The sequence below is a fragment of the Hydra viridissima genome, unplaced genomic scaffold (genome assembly GCF_058129835.1).
Source record: "Hydra viridissima isolate aposymbiotic clone 2 unplaced genomic scaffold, HvirCarnegie_v1 scaffold_13, whole genome shotgun sequence".
NCBI lineage: Eukaryota > Metazoa > Cnidaria > Hydrozoa > Anthoathecata > Hydridae > Hydra > Hydra viridissima.
In genome coordinates, this window is record NW_028324312.1 from 9,503,963 (window position 1) to 9,524,347 (window position 20,385).

The 20,385-nt window shown below is 31.0% G+C and overlaps 2 protein-coding genes across 8 annotated transcripts; both read left to right on the top strand.

Moving 5' to 3' along the window:
- Window positions 1-7,875: 7,875 nt before the first annotated feature.
- On the top strand, window positions 7,876-9,968 carry LOC149880377 (uncharacterized). Of its 4 annotated transcripts, none has more exons than XM_090070500.1 (2): window positions 7,876-8,343; window positions 8,759-9,968. In XM_090070500.1, exons 1-2 carry the CDS (start codon window positions 8,309-8,311, stop codon window positions 8,925-8,927), a joined length of 204 nt encoding a protein of 67 aa, XP_089926626.1. In that variant the 5' UTR covers window positions 7,876-8,308; the 3' UTR covers window positions 8,928-9,968. The 4 variants fall into 4 exon arrangements, with proteins under 4 accessions (XP_089926626.1, XP_089926623.1, XP_089926625.1 ...); XM_090070497.1 differs by having other exon boundaries at window positions 8,074-8,343; XM_090070499.1 differs by having other exon boundaries at window positions 8,074-8,295.
- A 2,394-nt stretch (window positions 9,969-12,362) lies between these two features.
- Window positions 12,363-15,245, top strand: LOC149880378 (ATP-dependent DNA helicase PIF1-like). Of its 4 annotated transcripts, XM_090071046.1 has the most exons (3): window positions 12,363-12,527; window positions 12,832-12,950; window positions 13,761-15,245. In XM_090071046.1, the coding sequence occupies exon 3, from the start codon at window positions 14,819-14,821 to the stop codon at window positions 15,230-15,232; it is 414 nt and encodes a 137-aa protein (XP_089927172.1). In that variant the 5' UTR covers window positions 12,363-12,527; window positions 12,832-12,950; window positions 13,761-14,818; the 3' UTR covers window positions 15,233-15,245. The 4 variants fall into 4 exon arrangements, 2 of the variants coding, with proteins under 2 accessions (XP_089927172.1, XP_089927171.1); XR_016446501.1 differs by lacking the exons at window positions 12,363-12,527; window positions 13,761-15,245 and adding an exon at window positions 13,215-13,442 and having other exon boundaries at window positions 12,711-12,950; XR_016446499.1 differs by lacking the exons at window positions 12,363-12,527; window positions 13,761-15,245 and adding an exon at window positions 13,258-13,442 and having other exon boundaries at window positions 12,711-12,950.
- Window positions 15,246-20,385: the final 5,140 nt, after the last annotated feature.

A 20,385-nucleotide genomic window follows, 5' to 3' on the forward strand; every position in this document is an offset into this window, starting at 1 on the left:
ATTAGCCACTTGATTAACATTACTTTCTAATAACTTTTTAAATTCCCCACATATGGCTACATTGGGTATAAAAAACTCATCCATTCTTTTAATTGACGCATAAACACAATTACTTAACCAAAACTCAGATAAATTATTATCAATAGGTGGTAGAATATTTCCTATTTCGAAAGTATTAAAAGCTCCCATCATTATATCTGCAATAAAAGATTTACCTGAATTAGAACTTCCAATTAAAACTATTGCAATTTTTTTGTAATATTGCATAGTTAAAACGTTAAAAAAATCCATTAATAATTGATTATTGGCATACCCATTTGCAGCCGATATGTCATATAAATAAGACATAAATAATCCACTTAGTCTTTTAATAGGTTTACTATTATCTAAAATGGTAGCGTTATATTTGTCTATAAATGTGTTAGGTTTGAAATTAGCTTGAGCAACAGTTAAACCTTTTCTTATAATTTGTTCGGTTAAATTGTATGGTAATTGCAAATAGTAATTTAAAAGATTAGTGTCTTGATTTAAAAGTTGAAGAAACTGTCTCTTAGAAGTAATTTTATAATTAATAAACATATTTAAAAATTCACTTGTGCAATGCTTATTCGTAGATATAATAGGTGAGTTAGTAATACTACTATTAGGAAATACTACCTCTTCAAAGTTGGTCTTCATCAAGTTGGTCTTAAACTCGTTTGTACTTATTCTCTTTGAATTCGATGTTGGCTTTTCTTTTGTTACTGTGAAATTGTTGATGCTCGAAGTAATTGGGAGGTTCGATTCTGTATTTTTCGATGTAATTTTGGTATTTGTAGGCGCCTGCATTATTGATTGTAACGTAAGCATAACATTGGTTACACTTTTCGCATTTATCAGAACATGGCTTTGATTCGTACAAATACTTTTGCCTCTGGTATTCAAGAGCGTTTCTGAAATGGTTTGCGGACTCAATTCCTCGGACAACGATGTGATTTCCGCAATGGCTACAATTGACGGAATTAGCGGATCGGCTTGATCTGAGACATTGGAGACAAGTCGAAGAAACTCGTTGTTGACTATCGCAGTCACAAACTGAAATATGGGTGGTAAGATCTTTTTTAAGAAATTTGAAGCATCTTGTGCATCGTCCTCTCGCACAGTTTGCGAAATAACGGTTAATGATTGAGCGAGTTGTTTGTATTGGTGTTCCGTCGAGCTGAAATGGAAGTAGTACAATAGTATGGTAATGTACTCCGACTCCGCATCCTTCATGCAGGATCTCATGGACTTTTTTCCCTTCGAATCCAAAGTACTCACCGCAAGACCCATAAGAACTAATAATGTGGACTGGAGTACAAGTCAATTCTTTTGTTCCTTCAGCTGCTTCAAAAAATAATAAGTTTGAACATTTTTCAATGAAAGCTTCCATTTAGATAAATCTTTTCTACGTATAATTAATTGTTCGTTAAAGTCAATATCAAATTGTCTCTCTTGAGTATACTTTCTATCAATAACTAAGTTAAACTTTGCTTCACAATAATTAATAAGATCTTGAACGTCGTTTATATTTGACTCACCTTGCGGTTTAACTGATGAGATTTGAACAGCTTTGTTTATCTCTTTTGATCCGCTGGTGACAGTAAAATCAATATCGTTTTCTTTTCCTTTTATATAATTTTTCAATTTGGTTTGGCGATCTTCTGAGTTTTGCTGTGTTTTAGCCAAAAACATAGCTAATATTTCGTCATCTACGCTATTGTCTTCGTAATCAAATAATTCTGCTTCCATTTTTCAAAACTTCTGAATCCAAACTAACTAAGCTCTATTTTGCAGCTCATAATATGCGCCTATTGACGTCACTAGCGCTATTAATCCGATAATCCCTAGTGGGCGGGGATTTTTTATGGCCATACACTATAGATTCCCCAGAATGTCAAATCCTTTGGTGATATCTGAATTGAAAATAAACAATTCCTATTAGACAGTATTTATCGTTGTTCTTAAATAAAACAGTTTATATTTTACTTACTGATTTGTCTATTTCCATTATTGGCGTGTCAAGTATTTTTTGTAATTCGTTTGTTATTTTGTTTCTTTCGTATTCTTCTTCTGTCATTAGTTCTTGATGTTCTGGTATGTTTAATAACTCATCCTCTGAGTCGGATATTTCTATAATATTTCTTTTTTTCTTGGGTGGTTCTTCGTTGTTTTGTGCATCTTTTGAACCGCATTGATGCATATCGTCTGCTAGCAGTTGTTCTATTTCGGTGTCTGTTGATGGTTTTAGGTTACAGGCTTGTTTGGCGTATTCCATTCCTTCTCTGGCATCATCAACCATATAGGATAACTGCATCAGCAGTTCGTATGCCTGTTGCTGGTTGTCACAAGTGGCTAACATGGCCTTTAAACTTTCTATTTGTCTTAGCTTCGCCTCGTTTATTTCTTTTGGCATAAAGATTTTTCGTTTCACTAGTTTTGTGTTAGGCATGATGTTTTTAAATAATTCGCTGTTGTAGTAATTCATAAAGTAGCTTGTCGGAGCGTGTTATGAATAAAATGGATTTGGTAGTACTTTTATAGTGTGGATTATACTAATCCTTTTTTCTATTGGTTAAAAACCGGTTCTTTTCTTGTTATGCTTGCTAATACGAAAGATTTACAAATTACTTACCGACCACCCATCCGACCATCCATCCCGGCCGCATGCCCATCCCGACCGACCATCAACTATGAGATCTCATAGTGGGATGGTCGGTCGGGATGGCCATGCGGCCGGGATGGGTGGTCGGTAAGTAATTTGTAAATCTTTCGTAATAGCTAGTAAAACATGAATAATGATATGAAAATATGAAAACGACCATCCAAGCACGATCGTGCGTAAATGGTCGGTCTGTGGTTTTTTTTAAAAAGAATATATATAATTTCTATATATCTCATAGTATAAGATATGGATGGTCAGTCGTTGGTTATTTTTAGAAAGAATATATATAATTCCTATATATCTCATAGTATTATGAGGTCGGCTGGAGCGTTTTGAATTTATAAATATTTCGTATTATAAAGTGTTAGCGCGCTCATTTTGGGTATATATTTGGTTGATTTGGTATTTTAATTCTTTTGATATGTTTGTTTTGTTGTTGATGGTGTTTTTTGTTTCAGTTGCTTCAGACTGGTGTGGTAAAAGTGCTTGTCATATTTTATATGATGAATGTATTGATCATAATTTATATGCTTGTGATTGCTGGACTATATGTGGTTGCCATACGATGATTCAATTTTCAAATGGGGGACGACTTTTATTTTCAAATTCCACCAGGGTTTAATCCCAATGGACCGCAATTTAGTAATAAAAAGGTTAATCCGAATAAAGTGTTGAAGGTTGCGCCTGGATGGGATAATCAGATATTTGGAGTTAATGAAAAAAATTTTAAAGATCCTGAAACAGCACGTATTGTTGAGAGTGTTGTTTCTGGTATAACTGGTGCGTTTAAACCTAAAAGTGTGGTGAATTTTGCATCTAATGTGCGTAATATTGCTGCTGGTAGTAAACGTTTAAATAGATCAACTGGTGGTGTAATTGCACCTAAGATTGAAGTGCCTTACGAGCGAATTGAATTAAATGAATTAGGTAAAGTTAGACCGTTTAATGTTTCTGATGATATTGCGTTATTTGAAAAGAATTTGCAAAGTTCGTTTCAACCGACCGACCATTCTATTTTAAAAGTTGGTAAAAGTGTTAAGGGTGTTGGTTCGTATGATTTGATGAAGCCCAATATTGTTAATCAAGATTATAATTTCTTACCTAATATGGGTGTCAAAAGATATTATGGGAATGAAAGTAGTATAAATACAGTTTCTGATGTTTTTGATGTCTTTTCAAATGGTTTTGAGGATAGAAAGAAAGTACCTTCAGAGAATAAAACGAAACTTCGTTCATCCAAGCGGAAGAAAAGGTTGGTCTCATCGAGGTTTTCATTCAACTAATGGCGGAGCAACCACCGAATCGGGAGCCATCCGCATCACCAGATATGTTATCGAAAGAGGGTTTGATCCTTCTCGTGGTTATTATGATGAATTTACTGTTGAGAAGAGTTTATATTTTTATTGTATTGTAACTGCTGTTACTGTTAATGATGTTTATTATTTACCTGTTCCTTTTGCGAATTTATTATTTGATGTTGATCAGTATTTTCCTGTTGCTGATGGTTTATATTATGTTGATAAAAAGGTATCATGTGAGTTTCTTGATGTTCGTGTTGAGAATCAATTAAAAACTTCTCAGAAGACTGTTGTTCCTTTGGAGATGTCCAATATTGGTATTAGATTTTTTGATGTTGAAGGTGATCAAATGATTACTGATAATATATATCCTTTATTTGATGTTGCTGATTGGAAGAAGATTCAGGATATGAAGTTAAAAAGTAACGATAAAAAGCCTGCTCCTTTACCAACTTTGAAATTATTTGAAGATTCTATTTTTTTTTTATGATAAGGATGGTAAACCTGTTAAGATTAGATTTTCAAATACTATTAGTACCAATGATCCTAGGTTTAAAGAAAGTAACAATGTTGCTGAGAAGGTTATTTATTATAGTGAATGGATTAATGATATAGGACTTCGCAAACCTATTATGTTGTTGTTTAATGATCCGATTTCTGTTAGAAAGTTAAATTTGTTAAAACTCAAGGTAAATCTTGGGGACAATTTGTTCAGTCTGATCAAACATTAGCTGTTCAGAAGAAAGACGGTTTTTTTGATCAAAGTTGGAATGTGTTAAATACATATCCTGTTGATTATCGGTATGGTCATATTGAAATGCCTCATTATGGTTTAAAAAATATTAGTGTTAACGATGAGAAACTTAAAGTTATTCAATATCCTGTTGGTTTGCATAGATGTTATTGGCAGGATATTGGTGAAAAGGAATACGCTGCTGGTAATTTGGATTGTGTGTTTGCTGCTATTACACCTTTTAATACTGATTCTAAAGAACCTTTTGGTAATGAGCAATGTTTTGATACTTTTTTACAGCTTATTCTGAGTTTGATCATACAGCTGTTTTGTGGAAAATTAGACAAAATTATGATTGTATTGCTGGTGATACTTTTGTTGAGAGTACTTGTAATACTTATTGGAATAATTTACCTAATGTTATGCCTTTTTCTGGTAACAAGAATTGTAAAATGTTATTGTTTTGTGTTGATCCTGCTTATACTGAAGGTGAGATTTTACCTACTACTGTTAGAGGAAGAATTAGATTAACTCATACTGTTCAAGTTTATAAACGTGAATGGGTTTATGATCGTATCAAGCTTTATCCTCCTGATCCTAATTATACTCGTGCTAAACAAGTTCAAGTTAAATTTGGTGCTGATTCTACATTTATTACTGCGATTATGCCTACTCCATTTGTTTTGGGAAATCCTCAGTTATCTTTTTAAAATGTTATCAGAGAACATTTTTACCTGCTTTTGTTACTATGTTTATTGGTATTGCTACTGATGTTGAAGAGGACAATGGTGATGAGCCAGTTAATAAACGTATTAAAATTTAAAAATGTATTTCATTTTTATGTTTTTCAAATATGTTGTTGTTTACAGTTTGTGTTGTTTTACGTGCTTTAGATAATATAAATAATAGTTCAGGATTACGCTTAGCGTACTCTGATAACTCCTCCTCTTTAATCCAATCGAATAATGGTTTCCCTAAGAAGAGGATGACGCAGCGATTTTCAAAGGCTTTATACTCATTGGTATGGCATTTGAGTATATCCTCTCTGTTGTCGCTGTTCATTGTTATCATGACTGGGTGCGGGTCAACTAGCAGTGGATCTTTGTATTTAATGTCCGTTGTTAGGGTGGGCGCACCTTTTAGCAATTGCTTCATTAATTGCACTACTCCAGCATGTTCTAATATGAATTCATCACATCTGTATACAATGTAATTAATTAGCGATTGAAGAAGGAATGGCGATGGATTAGCGCTCATTGGACAAATCCAGTAACCTATTTCATGAGGTAGGAAACCTGCATAAAGTAGGTTAGCGAAAAAAGATTTACCACCATCAGATGTTCCGCATAAGATTAATCCTTATTTTTTGAAGTTTTCATTAAATAAAAGACGTGCTAATAATGTTATAAGTCTATCAATCGTTAATAAATTTTGTTGTGCAATATTGCGCAAAATATATATGACTGCGCCAAGTCTGCGTTTATCATTACATTCTACTATTCGTGTTAATATAACATAACTATCCCCAAATTGGAAATAATTTTGTCGAAAAATAGTTTTTTTTGTAGACTCCAAGTCTCCTGTCATCATTCTTTCAAGGAGTCTTAGATCTTTCCATTCTTTAAATTTTAAGTCGTATTGGCGACTATTCATTATTTTGTGATTAACTAAATAATCAATGAATAGATCGCGTGTTTGACTTTTTTTTGACTTTCTTTCCGTGCGTATAATGTTTATTTTTGGTGGTGCAGTGTCATTAGTTTCGAGAATGTTATTTATGTGCTTAAATAATCTTGTCAAAATATTTAATGATATTGCCGTAGTAATACCTGTCATTAACGTGCTTAATTTCAATTGATGAGGAGCAGGAATGGCATGTTGATCCGTATCGCCGTACGTGGATGTCATTACATCCTCTGCAGCAATATCTTCGAGATTTGAAATATCTTCTTCGAACAGAGAGGGACTGGTTATCGAACGAACGGTCTTTTGTGGTGAGAACTTGTGCGGCAAGCATATAATGGGTGTGTTCTTTTCCATCCCACTTAGAGGGTTTACCGTCCGCGTACTCACATTTGATATGTGTCTTTTGTTTGATTGGTAAGGCACATGTTGTTGTGGTGGAGTGATCATACCATATAGATTCATTAGGTTTGCCTCCAATAGTGACATGCAGGATGTCGAAACCCTTTGTAATTTCTGAATTGAAAATAAATAATTCCTATTAGACAGTATATTATCATGTTTTTGTTAATACTTTTATAAATTAAATCTTACTGTTTTATCTAGTTCCAAGTTTGTGCTATCCATAATTTTCTTCAATTCATCTGTAGCGTTTGATGTTTCTGTTTCGTTTACTATTTCTTGATGTTGAGGAACGTCCTCTAGTTCATCTTCTGAATCGGATATTTCTATTATGTTTTTTTTCTTTCTTGGAGGTTCTTGGTTGTCTTCTGCGTCTTTTGAAGCGCATTGGTGCATATCATCTGCTAATAATAGGTCTACTTCACTATCGCTTAGTGGTTTTAAGTTCGACGCTTCTTTTGCGTAGTTCATAGCTTCTACTGTGTCTTCAACAGTATATGATAACTGCATTAACAGTTCGTAGGCTTGTTGTTGGTTATCGCAACTGTTTAACATCTTCTTTAGACTTTGAATTTGTTTTTGTTTTGCCTCTTGTATTTCTTTTGGTACAATTATTCTTCTTTTAACTGTTTTAGTGTTAGGCATTATTGTATCAAATAATTCACTGTTGTAGTAGTTCATATGCGTGGCTTGTTGGAGCCGGTTAAAACCGGTTTTATTCTTGTTATCCTTGCTAATACGAAAGCTTTACCAATTACTTACCGACCACCCATCCGACCATCCATCCCGGCCGCATGCCCATCCCGACCGACCATCAACTTTTTAAAAATAAACACCGACGATTGTGCGTGGATGGTCGGTCGATGGTTATTTTTAAAAAGAATCTTAATATAATTCCTACAGAAACGTTTAATGTTTAACGCTTAATGTACAACGTCGTTTCGTCATTAGTTCCTAGGCTTTGAATTAGTTACTAGGCTTTGGAAGAGCGCGTTCTTCAAATGCACGCGGCCATTGGAGAAAGATCTTTTGATCGAGTTAAAACTTTTTTCCTTTTGGAATTTAATTATTAGTTTAGATATATAACTATATAAGTTAAGATCATAAGATCATATTATAATTGAAGTAAGTATAAGAAATAGTTATATATACATTTTTATTAGATAAAGTAGAAAGGATTTAAGTTTTTATTAGATAAAGTAGAAAGAATTTAAAGTAGAAAGGATTTTAATTTTTTAAATCGTTTATATTTTGTTTGTTTTAGTTTTTTTTTTTAGTAGTTTTTTTAAAAATTATTTTAGTTATCAGAAGGAAAATAGGGGTATGGATGTTATTTAAAGTTATACTAATGCTGTTTCCATAAAATTGTTATTTTTACTTTGAAATTTCTGTGATGCTATTAGCTATTTTTGTTCTTTTTTAGAAAATTTAGAAAAAAAAAATTAAAATTTTGTGCCAACACTGACAACGCATGTCACATGTTATTGTATGTAAAGGTTAAATGTTGCTATGAAGGTTACAGTTCTTATGAGAAAAAAAAGAAGGTAAAGAGAATTGTTTGTAAATATATATTTTTTATCTTTTTAAATTTTCTTGCGTCATTTTTAGAATTTTTGTTTGCACACGTTTATTGTTTGCATATATGCTTTTTTGATATGTATGTGTGTGTGGTAATAAGTGCTTTATAGTTGTTTTATCAATGTGTTTTTATAATAATGTAAAGTGTTTTTTTACTGTTTGTGTATGTGTTAATATGTGTTACATAATTGTTTTAAAAATGTGTTTAAATATGTATATAAGGTATTTATTTATTTTAGTATATATTTAACCTTATATACATATTTAAACACATTTATTGTGCTTATAGTTTGTACATATGTTTATATTATGTTCTTTCCGTGTTTTTAAAGTGCTGTGACTTGGTAAACATCTACCTGAAAATCAATTATTGTATTTTAGAGAAGGAGCAGAACATAAGGCTTTAGATCGTGCAGCTCAGCGTGATATGCACCTAATGGCATGGTTTAAGTTAAATACTGAAAAGGAAAGAGCACATTGCTATTCGTATGTAGACATTCCTTATCACTTTATATTTGATGATAAACATTGTAAATGGAAGGTTAGATAAAGGGTTGGTAATAAGGTGATAGTAAGAATGTATAAAGTTAATCCAACTGGAGAATTGTTTTTTCTTAGACTGTTACTTTTGCAAGCAAAAGGAGCAACATCTTGGGAAGATGTGCATACTGTTAATGGTATTGTCCTTGAAATGTTTTGTGAAGCATGTGTTTTGAAAGGTCTGTTGCAAGATGACACTGAATGGCAGAATACTCTTTCTGAGGCGGTTTTAACACATATGCCAAAGAAAATTAGACAGTTGTTTTCAATTATTTTGACCTTTTGTGAACCTGACAATCCTTTACATCTCTGGAATGCATACAAATTTTTTATGATGGAAGATTTCATTCACCACTCAGTCCCACTTCTAATAGCTGAACAAGCTACTCTTCATCAAATCGAAAAGATTGTTAATCAAATGTGTTATATAAAACCAAATTTGTTTATAGTTTAATATATGTTTAAATTATGTTGTTTCCATGTTTTCAACGTGGTGTGACTTGGCATTATGTTGAGCAAGATTGATAACCTTGCCAGCCAAGCGATGTACTTATAGCAAAGGTGTGACTTGGCAGCATTTAGTGTCAGGCGGAGTTACTGCTTTAGAGCTAGGGTGTGTTGTCTAGCCTTTTTTAAATATTCTGGAAACACAATGTCTGTTAATGTTTAGCGTAATGTGTATGAGAGTATGCAACCTTGGTCTTTAAATCTAGGGTGTTTTCATGTCCTAAATTTGAAGTAATTGAATAACTAATATTGAACATAAAAACAAATATACTTTTATGTATTTATATGTTTAGTAAAAAGATAAATATAGTTAACTTTAAATTGGTTTTCTAATTTTGCCTTTCATATTTTAATTTGGTTTGTTATCTTCACTGGATTTTAGGATCAAGGATGTAAATATTCTATTGTTATGTGTTATTGTTATGATGTTTTGTGTTAGTATTCATTTTTAACAATAGACACCTTCATGTTGGTGACTATTGTAAAAAATGAATAATAGGTTGTTTCATTATTGGAATTTGCTGTTTTTATTTATATACTGAAAACCAAGACAACATGCTAAAAATGCAATTTATATCTTAAATTGGTTTTTATATATATATATATATATATATATATATATATATATACACTGGCGAGCAAAAAAAAGTGAACAGTACATTTTTTCAGTAAATTATGTATTATTAATCAATTAAAAATATAATACATAAAATATAACATATCGCTTATATTAAATACATATACATACACATATATACGACTCATTTTGAAAAAAAAATTAATATTTTGTGTGGCCACCGCCATTTTTCATCACTTCATTTAATCGACGCGGCATCGACTCAATTAACTTTGCTATCAAACGGTCAGGTATCGTAACCCAAACTTGTTTTATGGCTGCCCAAAGATCATCCAAAGATGAAATATTATTTTTATGGACCTCTTTATCCATATAGTCCCACAAATTTTCAATGGGATTAAGGTCTGGACTTTGGGCAGGCCAATTTTCAAAAAGGATGATATTGTTATCCTTGAGCCATTTTTTAACTTGTTTAGACGTATGGCAAGTAGCATTGTCATGTTGAAATTTAATTTCATCCTCTTCTAATTCTTCCAATGTGGGCAGCAAAGATTTTTGTAGAATACTAATGTATTCTTTGGAATTTATTCGTAATCCATCTTCGACTCTATGCAATCTGCCCACACCTTTGGCAGAAAAACAACCCCAAACCATAATTCCAAGATTACCCTTTACCGTTTGGTGAATACAATCTGGATTTAATTGTTCGTTCTTACGTCTAATGCACATCTGTGGACGATCTGAATGCAAACAAAATCGTGATTCATCTGACCATAATATTTTTGTCCAGTCTGTGTTTTTATTATTTTTTACCCAAGCTAACCTTGCCTTTTTATGGCGTGCTGTAAGAAGAGGTACTTTTTTACATGGGTGTATTTTGAACCCCTGATTTTTAAGACGCCTCGAAATTGTCCATCGGCTAACCTTTTTATCATCAGAACACGTAAAAGTTTCTGCGATATGCGTCATAGTGGTTTTTCGATTTTTTAAAACATTGAATTTTAACTTGTGACAATCTCTTTCCGTCATTTTTCTTGGTCTGCCAGAACCTTTTTTTCTAGCTGTTGTTTTATTGTTTTTCTGACATGAAAGTATCTTGTGAACTCCACCAACACTAATGTTTACACCTTGAGCTTTCATAATTTGAATAATTTGGCGTATCGATTTACCGGACGCACTCATTCCAACAATGATTCCTTTTTGTTCCATTGTTAAATGAGGTCCTCTGTGAAAGAAAAATGATAATATTTTTAGAGTAATATATGAAGAAAGTATTTATTTAATGATAAACTATGTATTCTAAATGAATATTTTTTTTTTCATAAGAATCCAATAACATCAAAATTAAAGGGGATTTTTCATTTTAAATAAGTTAGAGGCATAAATAATAACCAAAATAAAAATAAAAAAAAATTACCTTTTATTTGGAGACATTTTTTTCCTTTTATTTTTTATAATAATAATATAGCGATAATACGACCTATTTCACCCACGCTCTAATATCAACTACAGATTTTGCTGACAACGTTCACTGTATTCATATCTAATGTTTAGAAGTTTATTCATGTTTTCTTTGAAAGATAAACGTAAATTCTTTGATAGTACGAACAAAAATAAACAAGCTTGTATGAGTTTCTGACCAGAGCTCTTTCATTTTATGCGTAAGCAGTCGCTGTTCACTTTTTTTTGCTCGCCAGTGTATATATATATATATATATATATATATATATATATATATATATATATATATATATATATATATATATATATATATATATATATATATATATAATATATAGTATTGTTAATTCTTTTGTACTTCGAAACAGATTTTATTGTTACATTTTCGATAAATGTTTATATTAACAGCATGTCAAAATGGCTTACTATAAATAGGTAAATCGATTTTCAGTTTTTATGTGGTGTTTTTTTTTTTTGTTGTTGTTGTTGTTGTTGTAATTATGGATCATAATTCCTTTTTTTTTTTTCTTTAGGATTTACGATTAACGCATTTATACGATTTATAAAAAGAAACCTGATTACCTTTTATTGTAAATTTTGGTCAGTTAAAATGATATAAATGTATGCAATTAGTTCAATTTTTTCTATTTTAAGCCAAATAATTTGCTGTACGTAACTTAGGGAATCTTTTTAAATGGGTGGTGAATATTGTAGTTTAGCGCATTTTTCAAATATCGAGTTACTTAAATTTTATAAGGTTTTTAACTAATTAATTAGCTTAGTTTGCATTTGCAACACTTTTGAGGAAAGAAAAAATTCTTATATATGTTAAATCTTAATATAATTAGCACAGAAACGTTTAACGTTTAATGTTTAACGTCGTTTCGTCATTAGTTACTAGGCTTTGAAAAAGCGCGTTCTCTAAATGCACGCGGCCATTGGAGAAAGATCTCTTCAGCGAGTTGAAACTTTTTTCCTTTTGAAATCTAATCATTAGTTTAGATATATTACATAAAGAATCATATTAAGAGAAATGATAATCGTTAAGATCATATTATAATTGAAGTAAGTATATAAAATAGTTATATATACATTTTTATTAGCTAAAGTAGAAAGGATTTAAATTTTTATCAGAAAAAGTATAAAGGATTTTAATCTTTTAAATCGTTTGTATTTTGTTTGTTTTAGCTTTTCTTTCAGCATTTTTATTTTTGTTATTTTAATTTTTAGAAAGAAAATAGGGGTATGGATAATATTTTTGAAGTTACACTAATGCTACTTCCATAAAATGGTTACTTTGAAATTTCTGTGATGAAAATGGCACTTTGAAATTTCTGTGATGCTTTTAATTATTTTTGTTCTTTTTTAGAAAATTTAGAAAAATAAATTAAAATTTTGTGCCAACACTGACATGGCATGTCACATGTTATTGTATGTAAAGGTTAAATTTTGTTATGAGGATTACAGTTCTTATGAAAAAAAAAGAAGGTAAATAGTATTGTTTGTAAATATATATTTTGTTTACTTTGAATCTTTTTAAATTTTATGGCGTTATTTTTAAGATTTTTGTTGAAAGAACTGCCTTATAGTTGTTTTATGAATATGTTTTTACAACAATGTAAAGTGTTTTTTTATTGTTCGTGTATGTGTTAATATGTGTTATATAATTGTTTTAAAATTGTGTTGAAATATGTATATAAGGTATATATATAACCTTATATACTTATTTAAACACATTTATTGTGTTTATAGTTGGTACATGTGTTTATATTATGTTGTTTCCGTGTTTTCAAAGTGCTGTGACTTGGTAAACGTGTAGAGCAAGATTTGTCAACTCTGCCTTCCAAGTGATGTACTTTTAACAGAGGGTTACACGATAGTTTTTAGCGTCAAACTATTACTGCTTTAGGTCTTGCTGTTTTCAAGCCATTATTGTTAAAGATTATTCTAAAAATACATAATGTATTTTAATAACATTTTGTGTAATGTTGTTACTTAAGTAAGATAATATTCATATATAACAAAACATAAGTTTTGTTATATATGAATATTATCTTACTTAAGTTATATTATATACATATATTTACTTATGGTGTGTGTTGTTGCTGTGATGTTTTTTTGTTATCTTTTGAGTTAATAGACATTTGGCTTAACTTCATGTTTGTGTCTGTTATTAAAAATGTTAAATAGGTAATTTTGTTAAAAATCACTGCTTTTAATCATTTACTAAAAGCCAATACAAATTATTTTGCCATATATACAATTTGTTTTATCTCAATTTGATTTTTTTGTTTTTAGCGCTGTTTACTACATGATTTTGATATAAATCTTTTGGAATCATGATGTTCCAGCATAAATTGCTATAATCGCTATTAGTCTCCGTTCACATAATGAAGTTGCAGTTATATTTGTTGGTGTACTACCTGTTTCCAGGGAAGATGTTATTTACCCAAGAGGTCATCCTCTTAAAACTCTATCAAGTATGTCTGCCAACTTAGATCCTATGGTTTATCCTCTATTTTTTCCAAGGGGTGATGCTGGTTGGCATAATCAATTGGTTCACAACCCTGAATGTGCTATATTGGTTAGAAATCATGTTACATTTTCTCAGTATTACAATATAAACTTTCAGTTAGACAATTTTTTTCTTCACTCTTTTATGGCAAAAAACTGTTTCAGCAATATGCTATTGATGCGTATGTTAAAATCAAAGGCCAGCACCTTGCTTTCATCAGAAATAACCAAAACAAACTGAGAAGCAACCAGTTTAATGTCTTACATGAGCATGTAAAGAATTAAATGCAGTTGATAGGTTGTTAAAAGATATTTGCAACAACAACTTTCCTTTCTGAGGAAAAATCATTCTTTTTGGTGGTGATTTTACGCAAATTCTGCCTGTTGTGAAAAGAGGACAACCAGCTGAGATAGTAGAATTGTGTATAAAATGTTCTTTGCATTGGCAATGTGTGCAGAAGTTTGCATGAACTGGAAATATGAGAGTAGAAGATGGAGAAGGTGTATTTTCCCAATGGCTACTAAAACTTGGGAATGGAACAATACCTGTCAAAGAGGAGGATCCTTAAAAAAGATGCATTAAAATACCAAATAAGTGCATTATTAGAGAAAATAAATCGATTGTTGAAAAGATTTTTGGAGATGCTGATCAAAATGATTATTCTAAATGCGTGATTTTAATACCAACTAATGTTGATTCATTATCAATAAATGAAGAAGTGCTTGAATGTCTGCCGGGTAAGGTCAAAATTTATGTAAGTGCTGATCAAATTGATACTGATGACCTTAATGAAAGAAATGACTTTCCTGTTGAGTGTTTGAACAGCTTAACTCCATCAGGTATGCCACATTGTTTAAAATTGAAAATTGGTTGTGAAATAATGCTACTTAGATATTTAGATCTCAAAGCTGGGTTATGCAATGGTACTCGAATAAAAGTTTGCGCTCTTCAAAATAATTATATTGATGCAGAGGATTTGACAGGTGTTTCTGGTGGTAAACGGGTTTTTGTTCCTCAAATTCAGTTGGCTCCATCAGGTTCTAATTTACCTTTTGTTCTGAAAAGTCGTCAGTTTCCTGTCAGATTGGCTTATTCAATGACAATTAATAAAAGTCAAGGTCAAACATTTAATAGAGTTGGAGTATATCTCAAAAAAAAACCATTTTTCTCTCATAGTCAAGAATGTTCAAGAATGAGAGCATTTAATAGTTTGTTTTTTTTAAAATTAATAAACATCTCATTCAAGGTGTGGTAGATGAAAAGTATTACACAAATAATGTTATTTTTTAATGTTCTTAATTTATAGTCTTAAGATTTTTATTTTGAAAATTTACTGTTTGTAAGTTGTTAGCACATTTTGTTTGTATAAATTTATTTATTATTTTAATATATATATATAGTGTGTTACCCAGGAATAAAATTTATACAGCGTTATCATAATATTGGGAATTTTCTTTCAGCTGTCGAGTAAAAAAAAAAAAAAAAAAAAAAAAAAAAGGTCGTTCATTGCAAAAGTTTTTTGGTTTAGTCTAAAATAAAAAACACAAATAAAAAAACAAGCGAAATGAAAAATCTAAAGAACAACTGACGTCAATTAAAAAATAACGCATTTTATTTCTTTTTAAATAAATTGCTACGCTTTTTAAATGGCTTTGAATTGAATGATTTGCTACGCTTTTTCTTTTGTAAAGAAAGTAATTGTTTTCGATCAACTAAATTTTTTTCTTCGAATTAAAGGTCGTTTTATTTAAATGAGTTTATGTACTTTTGGGAAATTTGGAAAATTTGGGAATTCCGCGTTATACGCGGTGCCATCAGGCTAGTTCTTATAAATATTAAAAAGAAAAAATTCTTATACACGTAAATCGTTTTACATTTTATTATTCTGGTAAAAGGTCTTCATCAAAAACTTGATTACTCTTAATAAAAATATCTCTATTCTCCTGACCACCATTAAGGCAAAAACGGGGAAGGGAGGTCCTTTATTAGTATCAAAATAATTAAGGGAATTAAATTTCGAGTAATAAAAGGAACTTTTAGTAAATGGTAGTAAATTACCGTTTTCTAAAAGCTATTGAAACAAAGAGGACATATATAAAAATGGTCAGAGTAGTGCCATATATAGTAATGGTCAGTTATTTTTAATAAATTTATTTGGCTGTGTGCATTTAACGTTTTAAAGACAATTTCCTGTTTTAAAGAAAAATGTATCAAGGGGATACCAAAAAATTAATAAATCATGTATAATTTACGTTCGCTTAATATTAATCTTATTAATTAAAGTTCATGTTATAAAAAATATAACAAGAATATAGCCTTACTTTTTCGTCAATTTAAAGCATGATAAAGTGTTATTATTTTGTGTAACTAAAAACATATTGTGTTGAACTTAGTAATGTCGAGGAAAATGGTTCTGCCTTACACTGATGTGACTTACGTCAGTTGTAAATTACTTAAATAATGTTGAATAATTGGTAAATTATTTTACATCCGCATACTTTTTATTTTAATTTTACAGATGGTTTAATCTTGTCAATTTGAAGGCGTTTTTCTAAAAGGGTATAGTTAAGGTTTCGCAACTTTAAATTGTGGAAAACTGCCACTATAAATATGGTCCGTCTGTTAAGTAACAGACCGACCATAACCCGTATTACGGGCTGCGTTTTGCTAGTATATATAATTTCTATATATCTCATAGTGTTATGGGTCGGCTGGAGCGTTGGTAATTTGTAAATATTTCGTATTATAAAGCCTTTGCCACGCCTTTTGTGTATATATTTATTTTTATTTGTGTAATTTTTCTTTTACGATGTATATGCTGTTGGTGTTGGTTGTGTTACCTTTTGTTGTTAGTGATTGGTGTGGTAAAAGTGCTTGTCATATATTGTACGATGAATGTGTTGATCATAATTTATTTGCATGCGATTGTTGGAGTATATGTGATTGCCATTCTACGATTAAATTTTCGCATGGGGGACGACTTTTATTTTCAAATACCACCAGGGTTTAATCCAAACGGACCGCAGATTAGTAATAAAAAAGTTAATCCTAACAGGGTTTTGAAAGTGGCTCCTGAATGGGATAATCAATTTTTGGAGTTAATGGAAAAAACTTTAAAGACCCGAGAACTGCTCGTATTGTGGAAAGTGTTGTTTCTGGTATCACTGGTGCGTTTAAACCTAAAAGTGTTGTTAATTTTGGTTCAAATATTCGTAATATTGCGTCTAGTAGTAAACGTTTAAATCGTTTGACTGGTGGTGTGATTGCTCCTAAATTGGAAGTTCCTTATGAGCGTATCGAAATGAGTGAATTGGGTAAAATTAGACCTATGAATATTTCTGATGATATTGCGTTATATGAAAAGAATTTGCAAAGTTCATTTCAACCGACCGACCATTCTTTATTAAAGTTGGGTAACAGTGTTAAAGGTTTAGGGGGTTATGAGCTGATGAAACCTAATATTGTTAGTCAAGATTAATTAATTTTTTACCTAATATGGGTGTTAAACGGCATTATGGGAAAGAATCTGCTATAAGTAATGTTAATGAATATTTTGATTCTTTTGCAAATGGTTTTGAGGATAGAAAGAAATTACCTTCAGAGAATAAAGCGAAACTTCGTTCATCCAAGCGGAAGAAAAGGTTGGTCTCATCGAGGTTTTCATTCAACTAATGGCGGAGCAACCACCCAATCGGGAGCCATCCGCGTCACCAGAATTCGTTATAGAAAGAGGGTTTGATCCTTTTCATGGATATTACGATGAGTTTACTATAGAGAAAAGTTTATAATTTTATTGTAGTTCTACTTCTGGTTCTGTTAATGATAAATATTATTTTCCTGTGCCTTTTGTTAATGCTTGGTCTGATCTAGATCAGTATTTTCCTGTAGCTGATGGTATATTTTATATTGATAAGAAAGTGTCATGTGAAGTTCTTGATGTTCATGTTGAAAATCAGTTGAAAACTTCTCAAAATACTGTTGTTCCTCTGGAGATGTCTAATATTGGTATTAGATTTTTTGATGTTGAAGGTGATTAAATGATAACTGATAATATTTATCCATTATTTGATGTTGCTGATTGGAAAAAAATCCAAGATATGAAATTAAGAGTAATGATAAGAAGCCTTCTGTATTGCCAACTTTGAAGTTGCTTGAAGATTCGATATTTTTTGATGATAAGCAGGGTTACCCTATAAATACTAGATTTTCTAATACCATTACTACTAAGGATCCTAGATTTAGAGAAAGAAACAAAGAGAGAAACAATGTAGCTGAGAAGGTTATTTATTATTCTGAGTGGATTAATGACATTGGCCTTCGTAAACCTGTGAAATTGTTGTTTAATGACCCTAATTCTGTTAGAAAGTTTAAATTTGTTAATACTCAGGGTAATTCATGTGGTCAATTTGTTCAATCTGATCAGACTCTTGCTGTTCAAAAGAAAGAAGGTTTTTTTTATGAAAGTTGGAATGTTTTGAATACTTATCCTGTTGATTATCGTTTTGGCCATATTGAAATTCCTCATTTTGGTTTAAAGAATTTGTTGGCTCGTAGTATTGTTAGTGTTAATGATGAAAAGCGTAAAGATATTCAATATCCTGTTGGTTTACATCGTTGTTATTGGCAAGATACTGGAGAGAACGAATATGCGGCTGGAAATTTAGATTGTGTTTTTGCTGCGATAACTCCTTATAATACAGATTCTAAAGAACCTTTTGTTAATGAGCATTGTTTTGTTACTTTTCTTCAGCCTTATTCTGAATTTGATGGCAGTGCTGTTTTGTGGAAAAATAGACAAAATTATGAATGTATAGCTGGTGATATTTTTACTGAGAGTACATGTAATACTTATTGGAATAATTTGCCTAACGTTATGCCTTTTTCTGGCAATAAAAATTGTAAAATGTTAATTGTTGATTAATGTTAATTGTGTTGAAAATGTTAACTGTTAATAAAAATTGTAAAATGTTAATTGTTTTGTGTTGATCCTGCTTATACTGAAGGAGAGATATTACCTACTACTGTGAGAGGAAGAATTAGATTAACTCATACATTTCAGGTTTATAAGCGTGAATTTAGATTGTATTTTTGCTGCTATTACTCCTTATAATACTGATTCTAAGGAGCCGTTTGGTAACGAGCAGTGTTTTGATACCTTTATACAGCCTTATTCTGAATTTGATAGGAGTGCTGTTTTATTGAAAAATAGGCAAAATTATGATTGTATTGCTGGTGATACTTTTGTTGAGAGTAAAAGTGTAATACCTATTGGAATAACTACCTAATGTAATACCTTTTTCGGGAAATAAAAGTTGCAAGATGTTAATGTTTTATGTTGATCCTGCTTATTCTGAAGGTGAAATATTACCAACTACTGTTCGAGGTCGAATTAGATTAACTCATACTATTCAGGTTTACAAGCGTGAATGGGTGTTTGATCGTATGAAATTAAATCCTCCTGACCCTAACTACGTTAGATTTAAACAAGTTCAAGCGAAATTTGGTTCTGATGCTATATTTATTACTACTACTATGCCTAGTCCTTTTGTGAAGGGTAATCCGCAATTAACATTTTTGAATTATTATCAAAAAGTGTTTTTGCCTACTTTTGTTACTATGTTTATTGGTATTGCTACTGATGTTGAAGAAGACTCGAATGATGAACCAATGAATAAACGTATTAAGATTTAAAAATGCATTTCATTTTTATGTTTTTCAAAAATATTTTTATTTACAACTTGTGTTGTTTTTCGTGCTTTCGATAATATATATAATAGTTCAGGATTGAGCTTAGCGTATTCTGATAACTCCCCCTCCTTAATCCAATCGATTAATGGTTTCCCTAGGAAGAGTATGACGCAGCGATTTTCAAAGGCTTTATATTCATAGGCATGCCATTTTAATATATCCTCTTTGTTTTCGCTGTTCTTTGTTATCATTACTGGATGTGGGTCTACTGGTAGTGGATATTTGTATTTGATGTCAGTTGTTAAGTTGGGCGCACCTTCTAACAGTTGTTTCATTAATTGCACAACCCCAGCGTGTTCGAAAATGAATTCATCACACCTGTAAACTATGCAATTAATTAATGACTGTAGAAGGAAAGGCGATGGATTGGCGCTCATCGGACAGTTCCAATAACCTATTTTATGTGGTTTAAATCCTGCATAAAGTAGGTTAGCGAAAAAAGATTTACCACCATCAGATGTCCCACATAAGATCAATCCTTTTTTTTTTAAATTTTCATTAAATATAAAACGTGCTAAAAGTGTGATTAATCTATCTATTGTTGACAAATTTTGTTGTGCTATATTGCGCAAAATATAAATGACCGCGCCAAGTCTGCTCTTATCGTTACATTCTATAAATCTTGTTAATATAATATTGCTGTCACCATATTGTAAATAG

What these genes read in the sequence shown, in the direction of transcription:
- LOC149880377 (XM_090070497.1), top strand. Translation starts at nt 8,955, where the DNA reads ATGTATAAAGTTAATCCAACTGGAGAATTGTTTTTTCTTAGACTGTTA.
- LOC149880378 (XM_090071046.1), top strand. Translation starts at nt 14,819, where the DNA reads ATGCCACATTGTTTAAAATTGAAAATTGGTTGTGAAATAATGCTACTT.